Source organism: Mastigoproctus giganteus, unplaced genomic scaffold (genome assembly GCF_048544385.1).
Source record: "Mastigoproctus giganteus isolate SK-2022 unplaced genomic scaffold, ASM4854438v1 scaffold_23, whole genome shotgun sequence".
Classification (NCBI taxonomy): Eukaryota; Metazoa; Arthropoda; class Arachnida; order Uropygi; family Thelyphonidae; genus Mastigoproctus; species Mastigoproctus giganteus.
This window is the reverse complement of record NW_028328300.1, coordinates 64,283-88,279: the sequence shown is the minus strand read 5'-3', so window position 1 is coordinate 88,279 and position 23,997 is coordinate 64,283. Positions and strand designations below refer to the sequence as shown.

Genomic DNA, 23,997 nt, shown 5'->3' with positions numbered 1-23,997 from the left:
GGAAGTGTTTTACCAAGATCATTAATACACGAGTTGGAAGAAAGATGGGATGCTAGCAGGCCAGCTTTATCCTTGGCTGAAGTGACAACAGAACCATCTGGTTCGGACAGGGGTGGGAGCAGAGCTGGATCGGTGTGAATAGAAAATGGTAGCCAGCTAGAGTTGTGAACATTAAAATCACCAAGGAAAATTATCTCACTGTTAGACAAGTTTAACTGAGCAAAAGTTGCAGCCAATAGCTTTGGCAAGAGACCAGAATGCTCAACTACCATTAGGGCAAGAAGCAAGTTTTCTACTCTTTGCCTGCTCAAACTCCAGTTTGCATTGATTAATAAGTGCTTTACAATTGTTGCGAGCTTTACTGTAGGCAGAAAATGAAACTGAAGAATTAGAAACAAGCCAATTACAATATGCAACGTTCTTCTCTTGAACAGCCTTTGGCACCTTTATTGGAAAACCAAAGTTTAGATAAAGGACGAGATTTTAAAGTGAAGCGTGGGATAAATGATTCCATTCCTGCAAGAATAATTTCACTGACACGATCGGAGCAAACGTTGACATCAGAAATTTTGAAACAGTAATCTGACCAATGAAAAGAAGAAAAGAAATCTTGCAGGTCATCCCATTTTGCATTCTTGTAATGCCAAACAATACAAGGTTGGGAATAGCCATGAGATAAGGGCTCCATTGCAGAAGAAACCATCACCAAGTTGTGATCTGATGTGCCTAAAGAACCTCTCATTTTGACTGTATACTTAGAAGGGTTGTTTGTGAGAAAAAGATCAAGTGTGTTGGATGTATGGTTAGGATTGTCTGGCATTCTTGTAGGTAAATGAACAATCTGTGAAAGGTCATTAGTAATTGCAAAAGCCTCAGCATCTCGACCAGTTGGGTTGGTGTGATTAGAAAATAGAAGCCAGCTAGAGTTGTGAACATTAAAATCACCAAGGAAAATTACCTCACTGTTAGGAAAGTTTGACTGGAGAAAATCAAGTTGCAAAGAGAGGAAATCAAAGAGCTCCAAGTGATTAATGGAGTTCGGGGAAGGTTAAAGACAACAGATAAATTTGACACACTGAGGTAGAGAGATTTTAAGCCAGAGAAGATCAAAAAGAGGAGATTCCAAATTACCAAGTCTCTAACAGGGAATATCAAAAAGGACATATGCACAAATATCACCTTTGAGGAAAAAGGAATCATAAGGCGAATAACTTGGCAACTGCGATGAGCAGTAGTTGAATCAACCGATAACTGAGTGAGAAAAAGTACATGGGGTTTGGCAGACTACAAGTGGAAATGAACATCGTTGAGATTAGAACTGGGACCTTGTATATTTGTGAAATGAATTAAGAAGTGTTTGGGAGGTTCAGATCTTTTGGCAGATAAGCTTACTCCATTAGTTTGACAATTCGTGGTGTATTCAATGGTAAGAAAAAGTGGGTGGGACGTGCTGTATGAAGTAATGAAATTTTTGGATATGGCATACACATGGTAAGAGTATACCGAGATCCTTGATATAACATGGCCTCGACAATGCTCCTCGTATACCAACTACTCTGACTCCCTCCAGTCACTATCTGGCAGAGTAGAGGTACAAAATTATACACTAGCTGATCCAGAAGCTTCCTAGAGAATACCAATATGTTCAGTCTGGTGTACTAACTAGCGGCCGGCCTGCGAACTGTTTTAGAGCTTTACCCTCAAAATGTAAGGAAGATTGGATCTTGCCACAATGTTCATCGTAACCTCAAAAGTCATCAATCAGACTGCATGAGGGAAGAGATGGGGGAAGGGTTGACCAGAACTTAGCTCTGGTAACTAAACATGGGTTCCACCACTTCAAGCCTCCAATAAGCAAAGTGGTGGTATTGCATTGGTTGATGAAAGTCATCTACCACCTAGTACTGCCTGGTAACACAGAGGGACGGCATTTCTCCATGTAGTGTGGGCACCACACCTCGACCCCTGCTTACATTGGTTCAAACCTGGGTGGCCACCCACCGTGTGCTTGTGCATGGAGGTTATACCCAGGAACACTAAGAGTCCCACCATTGTGAAGGTGCAAGCAGAGGATTTGGTTGTCACAGACCGCCAGACTTAGCCAAAATTGGGTCCACTTGACTTGAATGTCACCCAAATATCAGTTCCATCAAGTGTTTTAAACTCCCAGGTAGCAAGTACAGCTTGTCTGGCATATCTGAGAGAATGTCTGTGACAAACTCAAGGAACGTGTGTGTGTGTGGGGGGGGGGTTTCAATACTACTCACATTTGTTATAATTTATATATATTTAAATCAGTGTACTTACCTCTTGACACACACACACTCAAGGGAAAAAAACATCATAAGAGGTATGGAAAAATTATAAACACACAGAGAAAGATTTAAGGATATGTTATTACATTTTTTTTTTTTTTTTAATTACATCTTAAAGCACAAAACAGCTGTTAAGCAGTAAGACCAAGTATTAGAATACTAAACTAATAAAACAATAAATAAGGAATAAAGATCTGCCTGAAATAAGATGTAATATGTATCGATGTATCAGAGAATAATGTTCCAAGGTCAGGACAGCAAAACAAATGAAAGAAAAGATGGAACAAGTGAAAATAGAACTCAAAGGTTAAGCTGACATAAAATGTTAACAATAACTATACGCATAAAAATCAGAAATATGAAATTATAAAATTTATACAAAATAAATCAACAAAACTAGTGTTAATTTGTAGTTGTAAAAAAATAAAATAAATTTTTTATATATAAAGAAAAAAAAAATATTAGGTCAAATTAGGGCAGGTACACAATATTAATAGCTGGAACATGAAAATAAGTCATCATAACTCATCATCATCGGAGATTTCAGCACTGATGTCTTATTTAGGGCATAGTATTTTAATGTTCAAAAATATCTCTAGTAATGCCCTGAAACAAAAAAAAAATTGATATTTATTAAAAATTATTGAAATACCCAATATTTTAAAAGTGGCCTGAAAATATACATGAAAGATTCAATTTAGGTAAATAAAGTAAAAAATGTAATGTGATGAGTGAAGTGTATAAAAGCATATCAAACAAAGGTGGCCATAAATATAACCAGTAAAGTTAATGATCTTAAGGTAAGATCATTAAGAATGATCTTCATGCATTAAGAATCTGCAGATACAGGAACCACTAGGTGGCAGTGATCACATTGTGCTGAAGTGGGATTTACTCAAGGCGGTAACTACCATCAGGGGTAAAGGGAACGGTTATTGCTTTCGTAAAGGCGACTACGATGGACTGAGACAGTATTTAAATTCTATACAGTGGGACCAACTGATGATGTTACCAACAGCAAACTCAAAATGGGAAGCAATCAAAGAACTCATCTTAGAAGCTACTAGGCTTTAGATACCAACTAAGAAATATTGTTCAAGGTTCAGGCCTAAATGGATGTCCGATGAACTAATGAGACATTTGGCAAAGAAGAAAAATGCATGGGATACATATAAATTAACATGTGACACAGAAGCCTATGATAGATAAAAGTTGATCTGTAACCAAGTTACAAAGGAGGTTAGGCAGGCAAAGGCAGATTACGAGAAATCTTTGGCAAGGGATGCGAAGAAAAACAGCAAGGAGTTCTTTACTTAGAAGGAAGGGGATGAATCAGATTCGTCCACTTGATATCGATGGTTCAACTTTTCATGATCCTGCTCGGGTAGCTAACAAACTAAATCAATATTTTGCATCTACATTCACACATGATTAGTTATTCAGGAAGGGGAATGCCATAGATGATGTCCTGGTAGTTGTTGGTGCATCGGCTTCTGGGGCCATAATGCACCTCCAAAGGTTTTTGCAGTACTTTGATCCAAACCCGAAGCGGGATTCGAACCCGTGACCTTTGGATTGCCAGGCAGGCACTTTATCCACCCGGCTATCCCGATCGGCCATAGATGAAGTAAACACTGGCAGTGAGCTAGATGATCTTGTAATAATTGAGAGTAAAGTGGAGGAGAAATTGTTGAAGATAAATACAAGAAAGGCACCTGGGGTGGATGGGATCTATACAGTTATATTAAAGGAGGCAGCAAAGGAAGTAAGCAATCCATTAGCCATAATTATGAGAGCTTCCTTGGACTCAGGGGAGGTACCCACAGACTGGAGATGTGCAAATGTAACCCCAATTCACAAAGGAGGATCAAAGGCTGGCACAAGTAATTATAGACCTGTTAGTTTAACTTCTGTTCAGGAAAATTAATGGAAGCACTGGTTAAAGAAGCACTGCAGGATCATCATGACAAGAATTCAGTTATAAGGTTTTGTTAAGGGAAGGTCTTGCCTGACCAATTTGATTGGATACTATGATGTAGTCACAAAAGAATTGGATGCAGGGAATAACTTTGATATTATATATTTGGATCTTAGAAAGGCTTTTGATACTGTTGCACATGGAAGACTGCTGCACAAATTGGAGCAGTGTGGCACTGGTGGCAAATTGTTGCTATGGATAAAGGGATGGTTGAGATCAAGAAGACAGAGAGTGGTAATTAATGGACGCTGCTCATCGTGGACTAATGTTATTAGTGGAGTCCTTCAGGATTCAGTGTTGGGTCCATTGTTGTTTTCTGTATTTATAAATAATATTGATGATGGTATATCAAGCTTAATGTCCAAGTTTGCAGATGATACAAAGGTTGGCAGGGTTGTTAAGGATGCTACTGACGCTATGCTGCTGCAACAGGATCTGGAAAGGTTGAGCAGATGGGCTGAGAGGTGGCAAATGAAGTTTAACATTGACAAATGTAAAGTACTACATATGGGAAACAGCAACCACAGAGCAACGTATCAACTCGGTGGTACTACACTTTCAGTGGTAGAGAATGAAAAGGACCTGGGGGTAATGGTGCGGGCAGATATGAAGTTCTCTGAGCAGTGCAGATGGGTTGCAAGAGTAGCTCATGGTGTCTTATCAATGATATACAGCAGTTTTTCTAGCAGGGATAGGGAGGTGATTATTCCCTTGTATAAGGCAATGGTCAGGCCGCATCTTGAGTACTGTATACAGGTGTGGAGGCCTCATTTCAAGAAGGATGTAGTGCTGCTGGAACGAGTACAGAGAAGGGCAACAAGGTTAATGAACGGAACGAAGGGTTGCTCTTCGAAGAAAGGCTTAAGTTTTGCAAATTACAGTGTCTGGAGACTAGGCACCGGCGAGGTGTACAAAGCCTTGAATGATTTGAGCATGCTCAATGCTGATGGGATACTGCCTCTTGCTCAGAATAATCACCTGAGAGGGCATAAATTCAAGTTGAGTAAAGACAGATGTAGGATAGATGTGCGGAAATTTGCCTTTAGCCAGCCGGTAGTTGGTTGGTGGAACAGACTTCCATCCCGTGTTGTGGAAGTTGATAGCCTAAATAAATTTAAGGCTCAGCTGGACAGGTATTTCGAACAAATGGAGGGGTGAAGTGGAAGGGTTTTTTTTTTTTTTTTTTTTTTGGCTGATGCTGCATAAGCTTGCTTTCTTGCATCATATGCCTCTACTAATAGTAGTAGTAGTAGTGGCATGTGATGCAAGAAAGCAAGTGTATGAGCTTATGCGGCATCAGCCAAAAAAAAAAAATCACACCATTCCCTCCAAATGCCTGTCCAGTTCCTCCTTAAATTTATTCAACCTATCAACTTCCACAACGACAGATGGAAGTTTGTTCCAGCAATTAACCACCAGCTGGCTAAAGGCAAATTTCCGCACATCTAATCTACATCTGTCCTTTCTTAATTTGAATTTATGCCCCCTTAGGTTCGTAATCTGAACAAGTGGAAGGATCCCATCAGAATTCAGCGTGCTCGACCCATTCAAGGCCTTATACACCTCAATCAGATCACTGCGCAGGTGCCTAGTCTCCAGCCACTGCAATTTGCAGAATGTAAGCCTCTCTTGATAAGAGGATCCCTTCATTCCCCTCACCAATCTTGTTGCCCTTCTCTGTACACGCTCAAGTAAATCTACATCCTTCCTAAAATGAGGCCTCCAGACCTGTACGCAGTACTCAAGGCGTGGCCTGACCATTGCCTTATACAGAGGGACAATCACATCCTTTTCCCTGCTAGCAAAATTCCTATATATCATTGACAAAACCCCATGACCTGCCCTGGCAGCCTGTCTGCATTGCTCATAAAACTTCATATCTGCCTGCACAATAACTCCCAGGTCTCTTTCATTTTCTACCACCTTAAGTGTAGTACCACACAGTTGGTACGTTTCTCTGGGGTTACTTCTACCCATATGCAGTACTTTGCATTTGTCAAGGTTAAACTTCAGTTGCCACTTCTTAGCCCATCTGCCCAAATTATCCAGATCCTGTTGCAATAGCACACTGCCATTACTGTCATTAACAACCCTGCCAACCTTTGTATCATCTGCAAACTTCGACATTAAGCCTGATATACCTTCATCAATATCACTGATAAATATACAAAACAACAGTGGACCTAACACCGAACCCTGTGGGACCCCACTAATAACCTTAGTCCAAGAAGAGCAGCACCCATTGATTACCACCCTCTGTCTTCTCCCACTTAACCATCCTTTTATCCATTGTAGCAACTTACCCTTAATACCATTCTGCTCCAATTTGTACAATAGTCTTCCATGCGCAACAGTGTCAAAAGCTTTCCTGAAATCCAACTATATGATATCAAAATTATTTTTTTCATCCAGTTCCTTTGTAACCACATCATAATATCCTATCAAATTTGTCAGACAAGACTTTCCATTAACAAACCCATGCTGTGTCTGAATTATTGCTGCAGTCTTGTCTAGATGATCCTGCAATGCATCTTTAACCAGTGACTCCATTATTTTACCAGGAACAGAAGTTAAACTAACTGGTCTGTAATTACTCGTGTCACCCTTCGATCCCCCTTTGTGAATTGGGGATACATTTGCACATCTCCAGTCCGTGGGAAACTCCCCTGAGTCCAAGGACGCTCTCATAATTATGGCTAAGGGTTTGCTTAGTTGCTTTGCCGCCTCCTTTAATATAACTGGATAGATCCCATCCACCCCAGGTGCTTTTCTTACGTTTAACTTCAACAATTTCTCCTCCACTTTGCTTTCAGCTATTACAAAATCATTAAGTATCCTGCTACAATTTGATAACCTTCTGTCATTTTCAAACCTTATCAATTCCTCACGTGTGAATGTTGATGCAACATACTCATTCAGTTTGTTTGCTATCTGAGAAGGATCATCAACAGTCGAACCATCAATGTCAAGTGGACCAATCAGATTCAACCCCTTCCTTTCAGAGTTTATATAAGTAAAGAAATCCTTGCTGTTTTTCTTAGCATCTTTTGCCAAGGATTTCTCGTAATCTGCCTTCGCCTGCCGAACCTCCTTTGTGACCTGATTACAGATTAACTTATATCTGCCATAGGCTTCTGAGTCGCTTGATAATTTATATGCATCCCATGCATTTTTCTTCTCTGTCACGAGTCTCATTAGTTCATTTGACAACCATTTAGGCCTAAACCTTGAATAATATTTCTTAATAGGTATGAACCTTTTAGTAGCTTCCACGATTATTTCCTTGAATGCTTCCCACTTAGAATTTACTGTTGGTAACATCGTCAGTTTATCCCACTGTACAGAATTTAAAAACTGTCGGAGACCACTGTACTCACCTTTACGGAAGCAAAAACCCTTTCCTTTACCCCTAATGGTAATTAAATCTTTAAGTAACTCCCACGTCAGTACACTGTGATCACTGCCACATAGTGGTTCTTTTATCTGCAAATTCCTAATACATGAATGATCACTGCTGATAACAGATCAAGAGTATTACTTTCTCTGGTTGCCTCTCGAACATGCTGCTGCAAAAAACAATCATCCAATATATCCACAAAAGTCTGACTAGTGTGTGAGTGACCAACCCACAAGTTCCAGCCAATATCTGGGAAGTTAAAATCCCCCATTATAAGGCATTCCGATTTACTAGCCCACTCTATTTCTCTGTACAATTGTTCATTGTACTCATTCAAGTCATTAGGCCTATAACACACTCCTACTCTTATTTTTGCTTTTGCAGTGCTTATGTCACACCAAACTGACTCAACAATGCACTGTTCATCTATATCATCTGGATGCACTTCTTTTGATTTTATGTTTTTCTTAATTAACAGCATAACACCTCCTCCCTTCCTATCCTGTCTGTCCTTTCTGTACAATTGTACTCCCCAAAATTCAGTTCGGCATTCCTTATATCTGTGTGACACCACATCTCCGATATCCCAACAATATCCGCCTTTGATGTCTTCACCAACACTTCAAATTCATCAAATTTATTTACTATACGTCTAGCATTGGTTTACAGCAAGCATACATGCTCCTATTCCTATTCCTAGTTACTCTAACACATCCCATATACCCACTTATTTCACGATGACTGCCATCCGTACCTGAAACCCCCAAAATCCCTCGCTCCAGGTCGCTACTTATTCTAATAGAAGTTGTGCAAGAATCACCTTCACCTCTGCCTGCGGCTACTGTTGAACTATTAGTCCTTGTATCCCCCCAAGCTATCAGTTTTCCGACCCACCTAACACTGCCTCAATAGCATCAGCAAATATTCTTGCACCCTTTCTATTTAAGTGTATCCCATCCTTGTAGAAGCAGTCTCTCCTGTTAACAAGTACAGTCCAGGCTGAAAAAAATTCTATCCCTTGAGCCTTGCACAATCTTTCCAGGGCCGAATTGATCGACAGGGCTCTCATCATATACTCCCTCCTATCATGTCTTTAGAAAATACAGCTGCGAGTTACAGGCTCCGAAAAAAAACGATAAGTGTTGCTTTTTATTTACATAATTGTTATTTTGTATTGTGCTTAATACGTAGTCTTATAGTTATAGTTACGCTGGTTATTTTTTATTTTAATTTATATAAACAGTTTTTGTAGATATAGGTAATACTTTATAAAACCGTTATTTCGTTCGAATCTGCAGGCATTGTTTTTGTATATAGTGATAGGGAATTCAAATTTTTAATTGAGGTAGCTAGGTAGCTCTAACGTATAATTATAGAAACAGTAATACGCTTAACTGTTTCTATTAGATAGCTTAGTATTGACATTTAATTAATTTAATTTATTGATCTTATTAATTTAAAATATCATGCCCCAAACTGCAAGGCAACAGGCGCAAAGTGGCAGGAGTGCTGTGACTCGGGGGAGAACTGAGGGGGGGGGGCGATTCTCCAACGCATCACAGCCTAAAAAAATGTGCAACGTGAAATGTTTGCCGAACTATCTGGAACGGAACATGATATTGCCATGGGGGATGTCTTTGTGTGTGCGCGCGATGTAAGGCGTGTAAGGAAATCAGGTGACAACTCAGCGTTGTTATGGGCCTATATGAGAGTTTGAAGGACAGGGTGGATGCCCTCGAAAGATCTAAATTGAGGGGCCCATCAGGCTCTCAGCTGCCCACATCAACGCCAGAGCTTGCACTTGGTCATCGCGCAACATAGTGGCAACCCCCAAGGCAGAATGCGCTGGTCCCACAAGAACTAGTAGTTATTGGTGACTCTATTGTCAGGGAAACGGGGAACATCCTTTGTAAAAAGGATAGGTGGAACAGGACCAGGGTATGTCTGCCAGGGGCAAAGGTTGATGACGTCGTAGAGCAGATATCATCTTTTAGGGGCACAAAAGGTGATATAGTTGTACACGTTGGCACTAATGATATTAAGAGTAGGAGACCGGCAGAATTACTTAACAAGTACAGGTCACTGATGAAAAAAAGCCGTGAATTAGGGTTGAATTTGAAAGTGTCTGCAATTCTGCCAATTTTAATGTTAATCATTAAAACCACATACCATGCCAGTGTACATAATAAATAAATAACATGCCATATGCAACTAAAAACAGAAGTGAGAATCAAGATGCTAGCTAATAATAAATGTAAGGGAAGGTATGAGATAAGAAATCCTGATAGCAAAGCATGAAAGATACTTGTATAATACTGTCAACATTCTCAACAAGCTCACTGCACCACTTGTTCCTCATCCCCCCCATCTTCAGCCCTTACAATTCTACCTCATTCTATTTCCTTTATCGAATGCCTCCTTAACCATTTCTTCTACACATATATTAAATAAAATTGGGGACAGACAACAAATACATCTCTCTCACACCACTTTCTATCTTTGTGTATCTTTTTCTGTATTTAGTGTCACCCTGTTCGACCATAACCATTAATTCTGTCCCCAATATACTTGAATATTCCTTATTCTGTCCTTCCAATGTTCTTATATCCTTTTCAAAATGTTCAATAGTTTAAACAGTATACCTAAACAAAAGGCTTCTACAAATCTAAAAAACATATACATACATCTTTTCTCCCTTCATATCTTTTTGTCAACATTTTCATCATGCCTATTGCATACCTTGTTCACTTACCCACTTGAAACCAAACTGCCTTCTTCCTATATTCTCTGCCCACCACCACCATCCTTCTATTTGATATTCTGAACATTATCTTTACTATATGCAATACAAACTTGCATATCGTTAATACTGACATCTTTTCATTTCACTGCATTGGCTTTTTCTTTTCCTATTGGTTTCATTACTGCGTTCATAAAATTTTCCTTGCTCATACATTAACAAACGCAACTCTGTTAATTCACTTCAGCCTATTTCCCTTAGGAACCTAATAAATGCTATTATTATGCCATATTTCCTTTAATGCTGAAATAGCCTCTTACTCCATTATGACTGACATCAAGCTGTCATAATTCATTATTTTTATATTATCAAATCATCCTCTTTTGCCCTATTTTTTGATCCACATACACCCCTTATGTATATTTCACCCATCTCAGCTTATCCCTTCTGGTTTTGTTTGTACATTTACATTCCCAATTTCCACAGAAATCTGCCTTCTTCCCTTTTCCTCCATGCTCGCATATTCCTTACCCTCTCATGTTTAAAATTGTATTTTCCTAAACTTGCTAATTCCCAAAAAGGCAATCCTACCATTCTGCCCTCTGGCTCTATCTGTTTCTAAACTAAGCCTATTGTTAATCTCTCTCTCTCTCTCTCTCTCTCTCTCTCTTAAGTATTTTTTTTCCCTTCTTCTTTCCTCTCACCAATGGCTTCCTAGTTTTAGAGTTGTCAGTCACAAATATGTGATATGACTTTAGCTCGCACAGTGAATAAACAAAAATATGAGACTGAGACAAATGGTGATTTGAGCTACAGTAGTGTACTACAAATACACTACTGTACAAAAAGACAAAGGGGCCAGTGAAGAAAACTACTGTAAATCAAAACAATGAGACTTTGATTATAAGAGCAAAGGATGATTCTAATCTCAAGTCAAGTAAAGACTTGCAAAAGCAGTGTGAAAAGTTATGACAGGGATGCTCAGAATGGTGCAAGTAAATAAAGTCCATGCTATTGCTGAAAATGGCAATGTGCTGGAATTGGCAGATGGTAAAAATTTGGAAGAAATTAAGAAAAATGAGGGTATATGGCAACTACGGGTAATGTTATGCCTGAAATGATCTGCTTCTAAGGTAATCATTTATGATGTGGATGAGGACATTGGCAAGGAGGAGTTTATGGAGGAACTTTTTCAAAGAAATCTTGTGCAAATGAAAATTAGTAGGTCTGAAGTGGAGAGTGAGGTGATAATTAAATTTCGGAGTATTAACAGAAGGCATACACAGGCAGGAATTGGGTCATCTTGAGTGTTTGAATTCCTGAAGAAATTCAAACACTCAAAAATTCAAAGGTTGAGTGTATAAAGGCCTCTGATCATATAGATTGAATGTTTTCTATTTGATTACAATGTGTTATAAAAATTGCCAGTCATTTGGGCACATTGCAAAAACCTGTACTCGTTGAGAACTGACTTGTATTTATTGTGCAAAAAGTAGATATGAGTATCATGACCATCACTATATGCACAAACTTCCTGTATGTGCTAATTGGAGGGGCACGTGGATATAGTTATAATCATTCAGTCAGAGGAAAAAACCTGCCTTGAGTATATGCATGCAAGAGAACTAATAATAGTCAGAACACGCAAGAAAAACTAGAAGACAGTCATGTAACAGGAACGATGATTTTTATATAACCATGAGAACTACATTTTAATGCAGGAAAAAGGGTAATGGGTAATTCAAATTAATAGGCAGACGTCTAAAACCGTAGTAGATGAGTTCAGAATTAAATATAATCAAAATAAAAAATAAAGTGGACATTGCTTGTGTGCAGGAACCATGTGAAATAAAGGAAGAGTAATAGGAGTTTCTTTAAATGTCAGGATAATTTCATGCGGATTGGAACAATTACAAGTGACAATAATTATCTTTAATGATGACTTATGTGTTGCAGTCTTGCATGAGCATACACTGAAATCGGCAACTTGTATTTGTGTGGAGACAGTCCTTGCACTGTTATATGGTCTATGTATCTGCATGGAGAGGATGACATCAAATTGCATTTGGATTACACTGGTGTGCACGTGGAGTGACGGATAAGGTAACATGTTATTGTGGTGCGATGGCGGACTGATCGCATGTACTATATACATGCCAAGAGTACTAAGACCTTAGACAAGAACTGGTGTACCAAATGAAAGAAGTTGCAGAACTTCAGCTGGGTTGTGAACGACCCGGGAAAATTTCATGGCATTTCAAGAAATTGCTCGTAAGGATTTTGCCAGAAGACAGATCCTGCTAGAAATGGAACAAGTTACAGAATTATGATGGGATAAGAGTACTTCACTTAGGGTTAAGCCATTTTTGATGGATTGGACAGATTGTGCATGGACTTTAGACTCTGCTGGGTCTCTTCTACAAGTAGTTTGATATGGGAGAAATGCATGGGCCCCTGTGCAGGATTAAGCCAGCATGCAGACTACAAATGTTTGAAGAATTCTGGATATGGAGGCCAGTGATGGTACTTCTGTGCTTATTGAAGAGATTACAGCTGATTGGTGGATCAATATCAGTTACTAATATTCTGGACTGCTTTTTGTTGTCTGCTTGACAGGAAATGTGTGTGAAAGATTTGCTAGACTATTCTTGCTGTGATTGGTAGGAATCAGACAAAGAGAAACTTAAAATGATTTTGAGTGACATTGTGATAAAAATAAGTTAATTCGAAGCTTTGTATTTTATTCTGTTCTTTTCCCTTGTACTACCTTTCTTCTCACTTCTTTACTCTGTTTCTTTCCTGTTTACATTCTTCTTCTTTATGCTCTTCAGTACTTATTGAAGTGCACATATGTTGTGTGGTTGAAGATTTTAAACTTCAGGTGCTAGATAGCATATCCCTGGCCTGTTCCACATACCAATGATGACAACTAGTCTGTTCCAGCTTGCTGGAGAAGACTACGCAAAGTGGCCAGTCAAACAACATAACCAGACATCATAACCAGACAAATAAACTATGATGCACATACACCACTTCATTGATTGGCCTTTATCTGTACAGTATCTACACATAATAAGTATGCAGTTGCCATAGTTTGGCTGATGCCACATATACACAAATAAACTAAAAAAAAAAAAAAATTTTACAGGTGTGCTGCAAAATGAATACTACTGTTTTCAAGTTCTCCACATGCATGCAGATGAAATATTTACATGACCTGACAACAAACTGTTACGCCTGTGACTGGAGACAGTTATACACAATGAAATTTTTTCCAACACATAGTCCAACAAAATCTTCTTCCACCATCATTTATTCATAATGATTTCAGTATACTTTCTTCTCTAAGTTGCCTCCCAACAGCAACAAATTTTTCAGTTGTCTGCAAATAGAAGCTATAGTATTATAGCTTCTATTTGAACCTCAACCATAAATTAAAATTATATCAGCTAACTTAGCAAAAGTAAACAGATTTGTTATGTCTCCCACAATATCAGTTTAACGAATCACACTGTAAATAATGAGGAAGTCATTGTAGAACCTGAAGAATATCTTGTGTTTAATATTTCAGTATACTTCAGAAATATGCTTATAGAAACTTACAATGTTCTTGAAATTGGTATGGTCTAAGGAAATTTTGATGCAGTGCATGACCAATATATCTTGAAAATGCCACATACAGTTACTCATGCACAAAGGAGTTTTCACTTGAAACCACTATACCTACCACACTGAAGCTCTGGTCTTGCAGCATGATGATGGTAACTGCAAAAACCAACAGTACTGGCAGCTTTATGCAAAAAATGGTTACAAAACTAATATGAGGTATGAATATGACAGAAAGAGCTTTATTCCACGTGAGAGCATCACATGTCGACACCCTGCAGTGTGAGACCTTATGAAAAATCAATGAACCCATTGCTCAATCCTGAAGTGATGCTCACATTTTATAACATTAATAAAACTGCACTGATTTTCAATTTCAGGTATTATAGGACAACCCAGGCAGAATCAGTGTTTTTTTTTTTTTTATTATTATTATTTTGTTTTTTAATCTCATGCTCACTTACAAACAATCGGAGATACAGTATTGCTAAAAAAAATTGAATACATAATTTTTAGGTTCCTGAACATGTGAATACATGTTCACATAATATTTGAGTTGTTTGTCCGTATACTGGCTGCTAATCTTTTAGAAATAGCTGAAAGAACATAAATAAGTAATAACAGTATATGTATGTATGAAATTAAAAATCACAGAAAAATTTACTTTTATGCCTTATGAATAAATGTACAATGAAGTAAGTACTTTTCTCCAAAATAGCAGCATGTTACTAATGGTTCATATAATAACAAAAATTCTATGAAGGCAGTGATATTTTTCATTACTTTTCTCATACTAGGATAACAGGCAGCTATATATATATATATATATATATATATGTAAATGCACACTAATATTTTGTTGGCCCACCCCTTGCTTTGTTGACTACTGCACATCACTGTAGCATCGCCTGAATCAAGTCCCAAAAGTATTCCGGAGAAATCGCTTGGTACCAAACAGGGATTAATGTCTTCTGCAACTGTATTTGGTTTCTTTTCATTACTGAAACATCAATTTTGTTCCAACAATTTTCAATTGGATTGATGTCTGGAGTGATCCCAAGCCATGTTATTGTGTGAACTGATTTAACCTTCAACCGTTTCTGAACCTGTGAACAGTAAAGACAGCAAAATAAATTACATTTATATAGGACAAGAGTGCAAAGTTTCATAAACTTAAAAAAAACTTTTGCTAATTTTATGTATTACTTACAGTTTTGGCTCTATGACGTGGAGCAGAGTCATTCTGAAAAATGCAAGTGGCAATTATCTCCATATTGATCTCTAATTGTTGGAAGTAATTTTGCCTCATGAATGTCCTTATACACCTCAGCATTCACTGTACCCTACACAAACTCCAAACAACCAACTCCATAAAATACAACCCCATATCATTTGAGATATAGAATGTGTCACTGTGGAGACGATATTGCCAGGTTGAAATTCTTCTCTTCCTCTTTGTCTAAATGCCTATTAGCCATCCAAACCATGTTGTTTGGTTTTTAGGAGCATTAGCAGCTAAGGCCTTATTGCTCCGGGATATGCAGTAGTCATTCCTTGACCTTTCTGCATCCTCCGTATTTGGTGGTGACGGGCTCGAACCCCGGTCTAATCAAGAAGCGTGTGCTACGCACTGCTGCTCCTTCCCACCTGGCTACAGAGGCGCCTCCAAACCATGCAAACTGAATTTTGATTCATCAGGGAAAATAACACACTTTCACTGATCCTCAGACCAACTATCATGCTCTTTTGACCACTGATGCTGGGCTTTCATTTTTTGCATTAAAAGTGGCTTTTTTTCCTTGGGCAACATGCTATTAATCCCAATAAGAAAAGGTATCTATAAACTGTAGCAGTACTTACCTTTACTCTTGTTTCCTCCCCTCCTCCCATTCTGTTTTGAGATCTGTTGAGCAAGATCTTCTGTTTTGGATATACAGATGGACCAGAAATCTGTCCTGTGATGTAGAAGTTATTTGTGAATGCCACTTCCTTTCTTTATGTTTAGACTGCCAGTTTCAGAAAATTTTAATAATAAACATGCCGCTGTTGATTGATTACAGTGAATCCTTTTAGTTATTTGATGCTAAGAATGTCCCTCTGCATTCAATGCAACGGCAGTACTTTTCCTACATGGTGTTAATTGTGAAAACTTAGCCCCTGCAACAGCACAGAATATGGGTTCATCACATATGCACAGTATTTATACTGCTGCTAAGGTGATGCAATCATGTTTAGCATGTGACATCATCTAAGGAAGCTCGCTAGAAATGGATGATGCAATTACAAAACATATAAGATATATCACCAAATTTCACAGGAATTGGTGAATTTTGTAAGTGATGCAATTTTTTTTTAAGCACCACTGTACCAACGGAGATGAAAAAGCAGTCTGTTAACACATCCAGCCAACAATTAAGTTATATATAAGAAAACTGCCCAAACAGCAGGTTAGGTTTTGCAGAAATAATAAAAACCCTTATCCATTTCTTCAATGTATAACTTGTAAATTGTTACTATATGCTAAAGAAATTTGCCAAATTTCCTTATGCTACACTAAAACTGAAAAGACAGTTTTATATTTGGGCAGATTTAGAAAAAAAAAAATTACATATTTCACCAACAGATAAAATATTCTGAAAAATTTTGGGGATTTTTCATCCGATGCTTCACAAGACTATGCAATGTCCATGCTAGTTGCCCACATCACTAATGCACAGCAAACTTTTAACAATAGGTGTGTGGAGATTTGGAGAACTAAAGCAATGCTTTCTTCTAATTACTGTTATTATTACAAAAAAAAAAAAAGAGAGAGAGAGAGAGAGAGAGAGAGAGAGAGAGAGAGAGCAGTAAGGTAATGGGTTTTACATTTTATGATAATAAAAAAGTTTAGAAAAATATATTTGAAAAAAAATTAGGTAATCTCTCAATAACACATACATACACATTTCTAAGTTTAACAAAAAGAGTTGTGTAGTATGTACAAACACATTTCAACTATCCATTAATAAGATATTTTTTAATATGCAAAATAGAACAAGAAAATAATGCAAAAAACTAGAAAGTTTTAAAACATGCATGATGATGATAGTGATATACTCTTTTATTCCTAAAAGCAATAAGATGTTAAAATTCAACTGAAATGGTAAAATACATATGTAATCCTACAAATCTAAATGGTAATCTACATCTCTGTACCTACCTGCTGATGTTTTGCCCTTAGTCTGATGAAGACTAAATAAATTTTCAGTCTGCAAATAATTTGGTAAAGACGTTGAAGTCATAACAGACTGTGATAAGCAATCAGTCATATCAGGACATGAAGCAGAAAGAAATCGTGATTTAATTATAGATCCACAAGAATTTTTCTTGTAACCTAATGATACCATCAGATAACGATGTTTGGAATTAACTGGCTGTTGAAGATCCTCCATCACTAATGCATTTAAAGTAATCTAGAAGGAAATATGCAAAATAAACTCAGATCTGTTAGCCATATAAATAGACTACAAATAAAGGATACTACACACACTGGCCAAAAAAATATATGAACCTTTCTATTAACACTCACAGACAGAAAAAATGCAAATAAATGGAAACAGATGCAAAGAAAACTGTGATGAGTCAGGTTGATAAGGTGTTGCCCCATTGAGCATGAAGGCTGCACAGACTGTTCGCCTGCAATAATCTAAAGCCAGAATAACGAAAACAGGTGGGCTAACGGACTTTGAAAATGGTGTGTGTTTAGTAGCAGACACGATTCAAGAAATGAAAGACATAACTAGGAGGATCAAAGGCTGACACAAGTAATTATAGACCTGTGAGCTTAACTTCTGTTCCAGGAAAATTAATGGAGGCACTGGTTAAAGAAGCACTGCAGGATCATTTAGACAAGACTTCAGTTATAGCTCAGACACAGCATGGTTTTGTTAAGGGGAAGTCTTGCCTGACCAATTTGATTGGATACTATCATGCAGTCACAAAAGAACTGGATGCAGGGAATAACTTTGATATTATATACTTGGATCTTAGAAAGGCTTTTGATACTGTTGCACATGGAAGACTGTTGCACAAATTGGAGCAGTGTGACATTGGAGGCAAATTGCTCCTATGGATAAAGGGGTGGTTGAGGGGGAGAAGACAGAGAGTGGTAATCAATGGGCACTGCTCATCGTGGACCAATGTTATTAGTGGAGTCCCTCAAGGCTCAGTGTTGGGTCCATTATTATTTTCTGTATTTATAAATGATATTGATGATGGTATATCAAGCTTAATGTCCAAGTTTGCAGACGATACAAAGGTTGGCAGGGTTGTCAAGGACACTACTGACACTATGCTGCTGCAACAGGATCTGGAAAGGTTGAGCAGATGGGCTGAGAGGTGGCAAATGAAGTTTAACATTGACAAATGTAAAGTACTACACATGGGAAACAGCAATCCCAGAGCAACGTATCAACTCTGTGGTACTACACTGACAGTGGTAGAGAATGAAAGGGACTTGGGGGTGGTTGTGCAGGCAGATATGAAATTCTCTGAGCAGTGCAGACGGGCTGCAAGAGTAGCTCATGGAGTATTGTCAATGATATACAGGAATTTTTCCAGCAGGGAAAAGGAGGTGATTATTCCCTTGTATAAGGCAATGGTCAGGCCACACCTAGAGTACTGTATACAGGTCTGGAGGCCTCATTTCAAGAAGGATGTAGAGATGCTGGAACGAGTACAGAGAAGGGCAACAAGATTAGTGAATGGAACAAAGGGGTGCTCTTACGAAGAAAGGCTTAAGTTTTGCAAATTACAGTGTCTGGAGACTAGGCACCAGCGAGGTGATCTGATAGAGGTGTATAAAGCCTTGAATGGTTTGAGCATGCTCAATGCTGATGGGATTCTTCCTCTAGCTCAGAATAATCACCTGAGAGGGCATAAATTCAAATTGAGGAAAGACAGATGTAGGATAGATGTGCGGAAATTTGCCTTTAGCCAGCGGGTGGTTGGTTGGTGGAACAGACTTCCATCCCTTGTCGTGGAGGTTGATAGCCTAAATAAGTTTAAGGCTCAGCTGGACAGGTATTTTGAACGAACGGAGGGGTGAAGTAGAAGTGGTTTTTTTTTTTTTTTTTTTTTTTTTGGCTGATGCTGCATAAGCTTGCTTTTTTGCATCAAATGCCTCTACTAATGCTAATGCTAAAAAAATGCTAACTAATTTCTCAAAAGCACCCATCACAAAAGTTTCTAATGACTGGGAAGCAAGCAGTTCTTTTCAACACCTTGAAAGCATAAATGTGGCAGGAAAACAGTACTTCAAGAGCGAAGCCATCATACTCTAAGCAGGATTGTTTTTTTTTTGTTGTTTTTTTAGGAGCATTAGCAACTAAGGCTATATTGTTCCGAGATATGCGGTGGTCATTCCCACCTTTCCGCATCCTCCGTATTTGGTGGTGACGGTCTCGAACCCTGGTCTAATCAAGAAGCGTGTGCTACGCACTGCTGCTCCTTCCAACCTGGCTACGGAGGCGCTAAGCAGGATTGTATGCAAGAATATATGATATCCAGCAGGCAAAAATTAATAGCTGAATTCAACCACGCCCAGAACTGCCTTATTTCAACATACACCATGCACAGGGAATTGAAGGAATAGGGTACTGGCAGCTATTTGAAAACCACTTGTTTCAGAGAAAAACAGAAAAATCTGCTTGTAGAGGTGCTAAGAACATTGTAATTTGACAGTGAAACAATGGAAGAAAGTCATGTAGTCAGATGAATCACAATACACTTTGTTTTGCAATAATGGTAGGCAGAGAGAGAGTGTGCGATGAAAACCTCATAAAGTGATGAACTCGGCTTGCCTTGCTAAGATAACCCAAACAGTCAAGAGGTGGTATCATGACATGGGGAAATCTGTTGTTGGCACAGACTAGGTCCATTGATACCAATGGAAGGTCAAATGCAGTATCTGAATTAAGTATCAGCTCTATTGCATTCTGCAATGTTACACTTTTATCCCGAAGGTGATGGCCACTTTATAGACGGTGCTGCAACAGCACATGTGCCAGAATCATGCAAGAATGGTTCAGAAAACATGACACAGATTTTCACCATCTTCCCTGGCTCCTCATAATTCTGGAGAGTTATTCGGCAATGAAGTCTTCTTCCTTCAATTTTATCAGAGCTTTGCGATATTCTGCTGGAATAATGGTTAGAATTAGACCAAAATGGTTACAATTAGACCACACACTTGCTATTATTCAAAACAAAGTAGAATCAATTCATTACTGAATTTCTATTTTTTTGGCCAGTGCGTATAAATAAATTTAACCTATTAGACATAACTGACAAAAACTTAAGTAGCCCCAAGCACTCAAAAGTATACAAGTAATGTGCATTCCAAGGGTTATCCTTGAAATACCTATTGATATTCCAATTCTTAATCTATAATTACTGAGTCCTCATTGAAATTATGAGCTTTTTTTCAAAATTTCACAGCTTGGACAAAAGCACCTATAGAGGCATGAACATGTATCTCAATTTCAGTAATTGATGCAAGCTGTGCATGAATGAGTGTTTGGAACATAAAAAAGAGAAGAGGTAATCTAATTTTCATTACACTATAGATAGTAACTAAGCAAACAGTGGAATGCTTATGTAATATAGTATAGCAACACTGTGCTGCCACTTTATTAGGTACACCTACCTAATAAAGTGGCAGCACAGCGTGTTGAGTCCCTTTAGCCTTCAAAACAGCCTGAGTTCGTCTAGGCATGGATTGAACAAAATGCTGAAAATGTGCAGGAATGGAGTACCATGCAGACATGAGTGTGTCATGCAGTTCCTTGAGATTCGACGGAGGTGTAGGCCTGCAACGAACAGCATTTTCCAGCTCATCTCAAAGATACTCAATTGGATTGAGATCTACAAATTGAGCGGGCCACTGCAGCAAAGAAAAGTCATTGTCATGTTAATGGAAACATTCAATAGTGATTCGGGCTTTGTGCACCGATGCATTATCCTGCTAGAAGCAAGCATCTGACTGAGAATAAACTGTCAACAAGAACGGATGCACTTGGTCAGCAACGATCTTTAGAAAAGATGTGGTATTCAGACGTGAATCTATGGGTATCAACGGACCCAACGTTTGACAAGAAAACATTGCCCACACCATAACAGTGCCCTCCCCACCTTGCACAGTAGTCGTCAGACATGAAAGGTCCATGGATTCATGTTGTTTTTGCCAAATTCTGAGTCTTCCATCAACATGATGCACCAGGAACTTTGATGTCAGACCAAGCAACTGTTTTCCAATTCTTGATAGTCCAGTGCTGGTGTTACTGTGCCCACAGGAGGCGTGCTCTCTTGTCCTTCATTGATAACAAAGGTACGCATTACCTTTGTTATCAATGAAGAACAATCGAAAACTGCCGCTTCAGAGATGCTTTGTTCAGCGTGTCTTGCACCTACTACCATGCCATGCTCGAAGTCCGTTAGATCACTCCTTTTCCCCATTCTTGCTATGGTTTGTAGTAGTAGTAGTAGTGGCACGTGATGCAAGAAAGCAAGTGTATGAGCTTATGCAGCATCAGCCAAAAAAAAAAAAAAAATCACACCATTCCCTCCAAATGCCTGTCCAGTTCCTCCTTAAATTTATTTAACCTATAAACGTCCACGACAGATGGAAGTTTGTTCCAGCAATTAACCACCCACTGGCTAAAGGCAAATTTCCGCACACCTATTCTACATCTGTCTTTTCTTAATTTGAATTTATGCCCCCTTAGGTTCGTAAGCTGAACAAGTGGAAGGATCCCATCAGAATTCAGCGTGCTCAACCCATTCAAGGCCTTATATACCTCAATCAAATCACCGCACAGGTGCCTAGTCACTGCAATTTGCAGAACTTAAGCCAGATTATATGTGAATGTACATATAATCTGCTCTTCTCTTGGTAAGAGGATCCCTTCATTCCCCTCACCAATCTTGTTGCTCTTCTCTGTACACGCTCAAGCAAATCTACATCCTTCCTAAAATGAGGCCTCCAGACCTGTATGCAGTACTCAAGGCGTGGCCTGACCATTGCCTTATGCAGAGGGACAATCACCTCCTTTTCCCTGTAACCAAAATTCCTATATATCATTGACAAAACCCCATGACCTGCCCTGGTAGCCTATCTGCATTGTTCAGAAAACTTCATATCTGACTGCACAATTACCCCCAGGTCTTTCTTATTTTCTACCAGCTTAAGTGTAGTACCACACAGTTGGTACGTTTCTCTGGGATTATTTCTACCCATATGCAGTACTTTGCATTTGTCAAGGTTGAACTTCAGTTGCCACTTCTTAGCCCATCTGCCCAAATTTTCTAGATCCTGTTGCACTATCACACTGCCATTACTGTCATTAACAACCCTGCCAACCTTTGTACCATCTGCAAACTTCGACACTAAGTCTGACATACCTTCATCAATATCATTGATAAATATACAAAACAACAGTGGACCCAACACCGAACCCTGTGGGACTCCACTAATAATGACATTAGTCCATGAAGAGCAGCAACCATTGATTACCACCCACTGTCTTATCCCACTCAACCATCCTTTTATCCATTGTAGCAACTTACCCTTAATACCATTCTGCTCCAATTTGTACAATAGTCTTCCATGCACAACAGTGTCAAAAGCTTTCTTGAAATCCAAATATATGATATCAAAATTATTTTTTGCAACCAGTTCCTTTGTAACCACATCATAATATCCTATCTTAACTGATACTAGAAAAGTTGTTCTGCTGCATTTATATCCACAACTGTGGTCTGGCGCCTCCATAGCCATGTGGGCAGGAGTGGCAGTGCATAGCACAAGCTTCTTGATTAGACCGCGGTTCGAGCCCATGACCACCAAATATGTAGGATGCAGAAAGGTCAGGGAATGACCACCGCATTCTCCGGAGCAGTATGGTCTTAGTTGCTAATGCTCCTAAAAACCAAATAACAAACAAGAAACACATCTGTGGGCATGTGACTTCCAACACTGTGGGACAAACCATTTGTGTGCACAGCAGGGGTGTACCTAATAAAGTGGCAGCACAGTGTAGGTTAACAAGTGGTTTTTTCAAAAGTACAGGCAACCCACCCCCGTATAACATGGTACTTCTACAGCATGGTTTCACTCTAACATGATTGATAAAGTGCGACAATCCTCGCACAACTCGGTACTTATATAACACCATTTCGCTCTAACACGGTTAGAGAATTGTGTCAACCTCGCATAACACAGTATTTTTGAGCTTTTGTGCAGGAAAAACGTTGCTATTATGTTGGATGTCATTTTTCAACATTTCCATTCTTTTTGGTGAATCTCTGCTTTTGGCTCACTAATTTTTATGCAAAAAAAAAGATTATTGGGAAATCCCCATGTTCTATGCTATTGAACTGGTGGAAAAAAATCTAGATTTAAAAATTTTATTACTATTGGATGACATGCCAATCATCCAAAACATTTAAGCTATTCAAACTAGTAGAACTAATGTTCCTACCACCTAGTACAACTTCTTTAATTACATCAAGGTATTTTATCTACCTTTGAAACTCATTACATCCAAAAATCGTAGTAGTAATGGAGGCATGCGATGCAAGAAATGAGCTTACATAGCATCAGCCAAAAAAAAAAAAAAAACAATTTCATACATCCATTCCCTCTAAAACTTTGTCCAGTTCCTCCTTGAATCATTTAAAATTCGTTACAATGGATTTTGGAAAAAATTGATTCTTAATTCAATTGATGTAAAATTTAAGTGATGGAGACATGGAAATATTTTTCAATTGTGGACTATCGGAATCATAGTTGTATCGCTCAAAGAGTAAAACTGTCAATTAAATGCGTGCTGGAAAAATGTATGGACAGTGTCAGTTCATTCAGAAAATATGGTGGAACTGACAGAAAATGGAATCTGTGCGATAGTAGAATTTGCTAAGTTGG

The 23,997-nt window shown here is 38.5% G+C and overlaps 1 protein-coding gene across 1 annotated transcript in view; it reads right to left on the bottom strand.

Annotated features, from left to right (window-relative positions):
• The window catches only part of LOC150074871 (intermembrane lipid transfer protein VPS13D-like), a gene marked incomplete at its 5' end in the record, with an annotated part of 233,196 nt that overhangs the window by 145,108 nt on the left and 64,091 nt on the right, over nucleotides 1-23,997 (bottom strand). Inside the window, one exon of the mRNA XM_090389446.1 lies at nucleotides 17,236-17,488. Within this exon, the coding sequence (XP_090245572.1) occupies nucleotides 17,236-17,488 (253 nt within the window). The remainder of the gene's footprint in view (nucleotides 1-17,235; nucleotides 17,489-23,997) is intronic.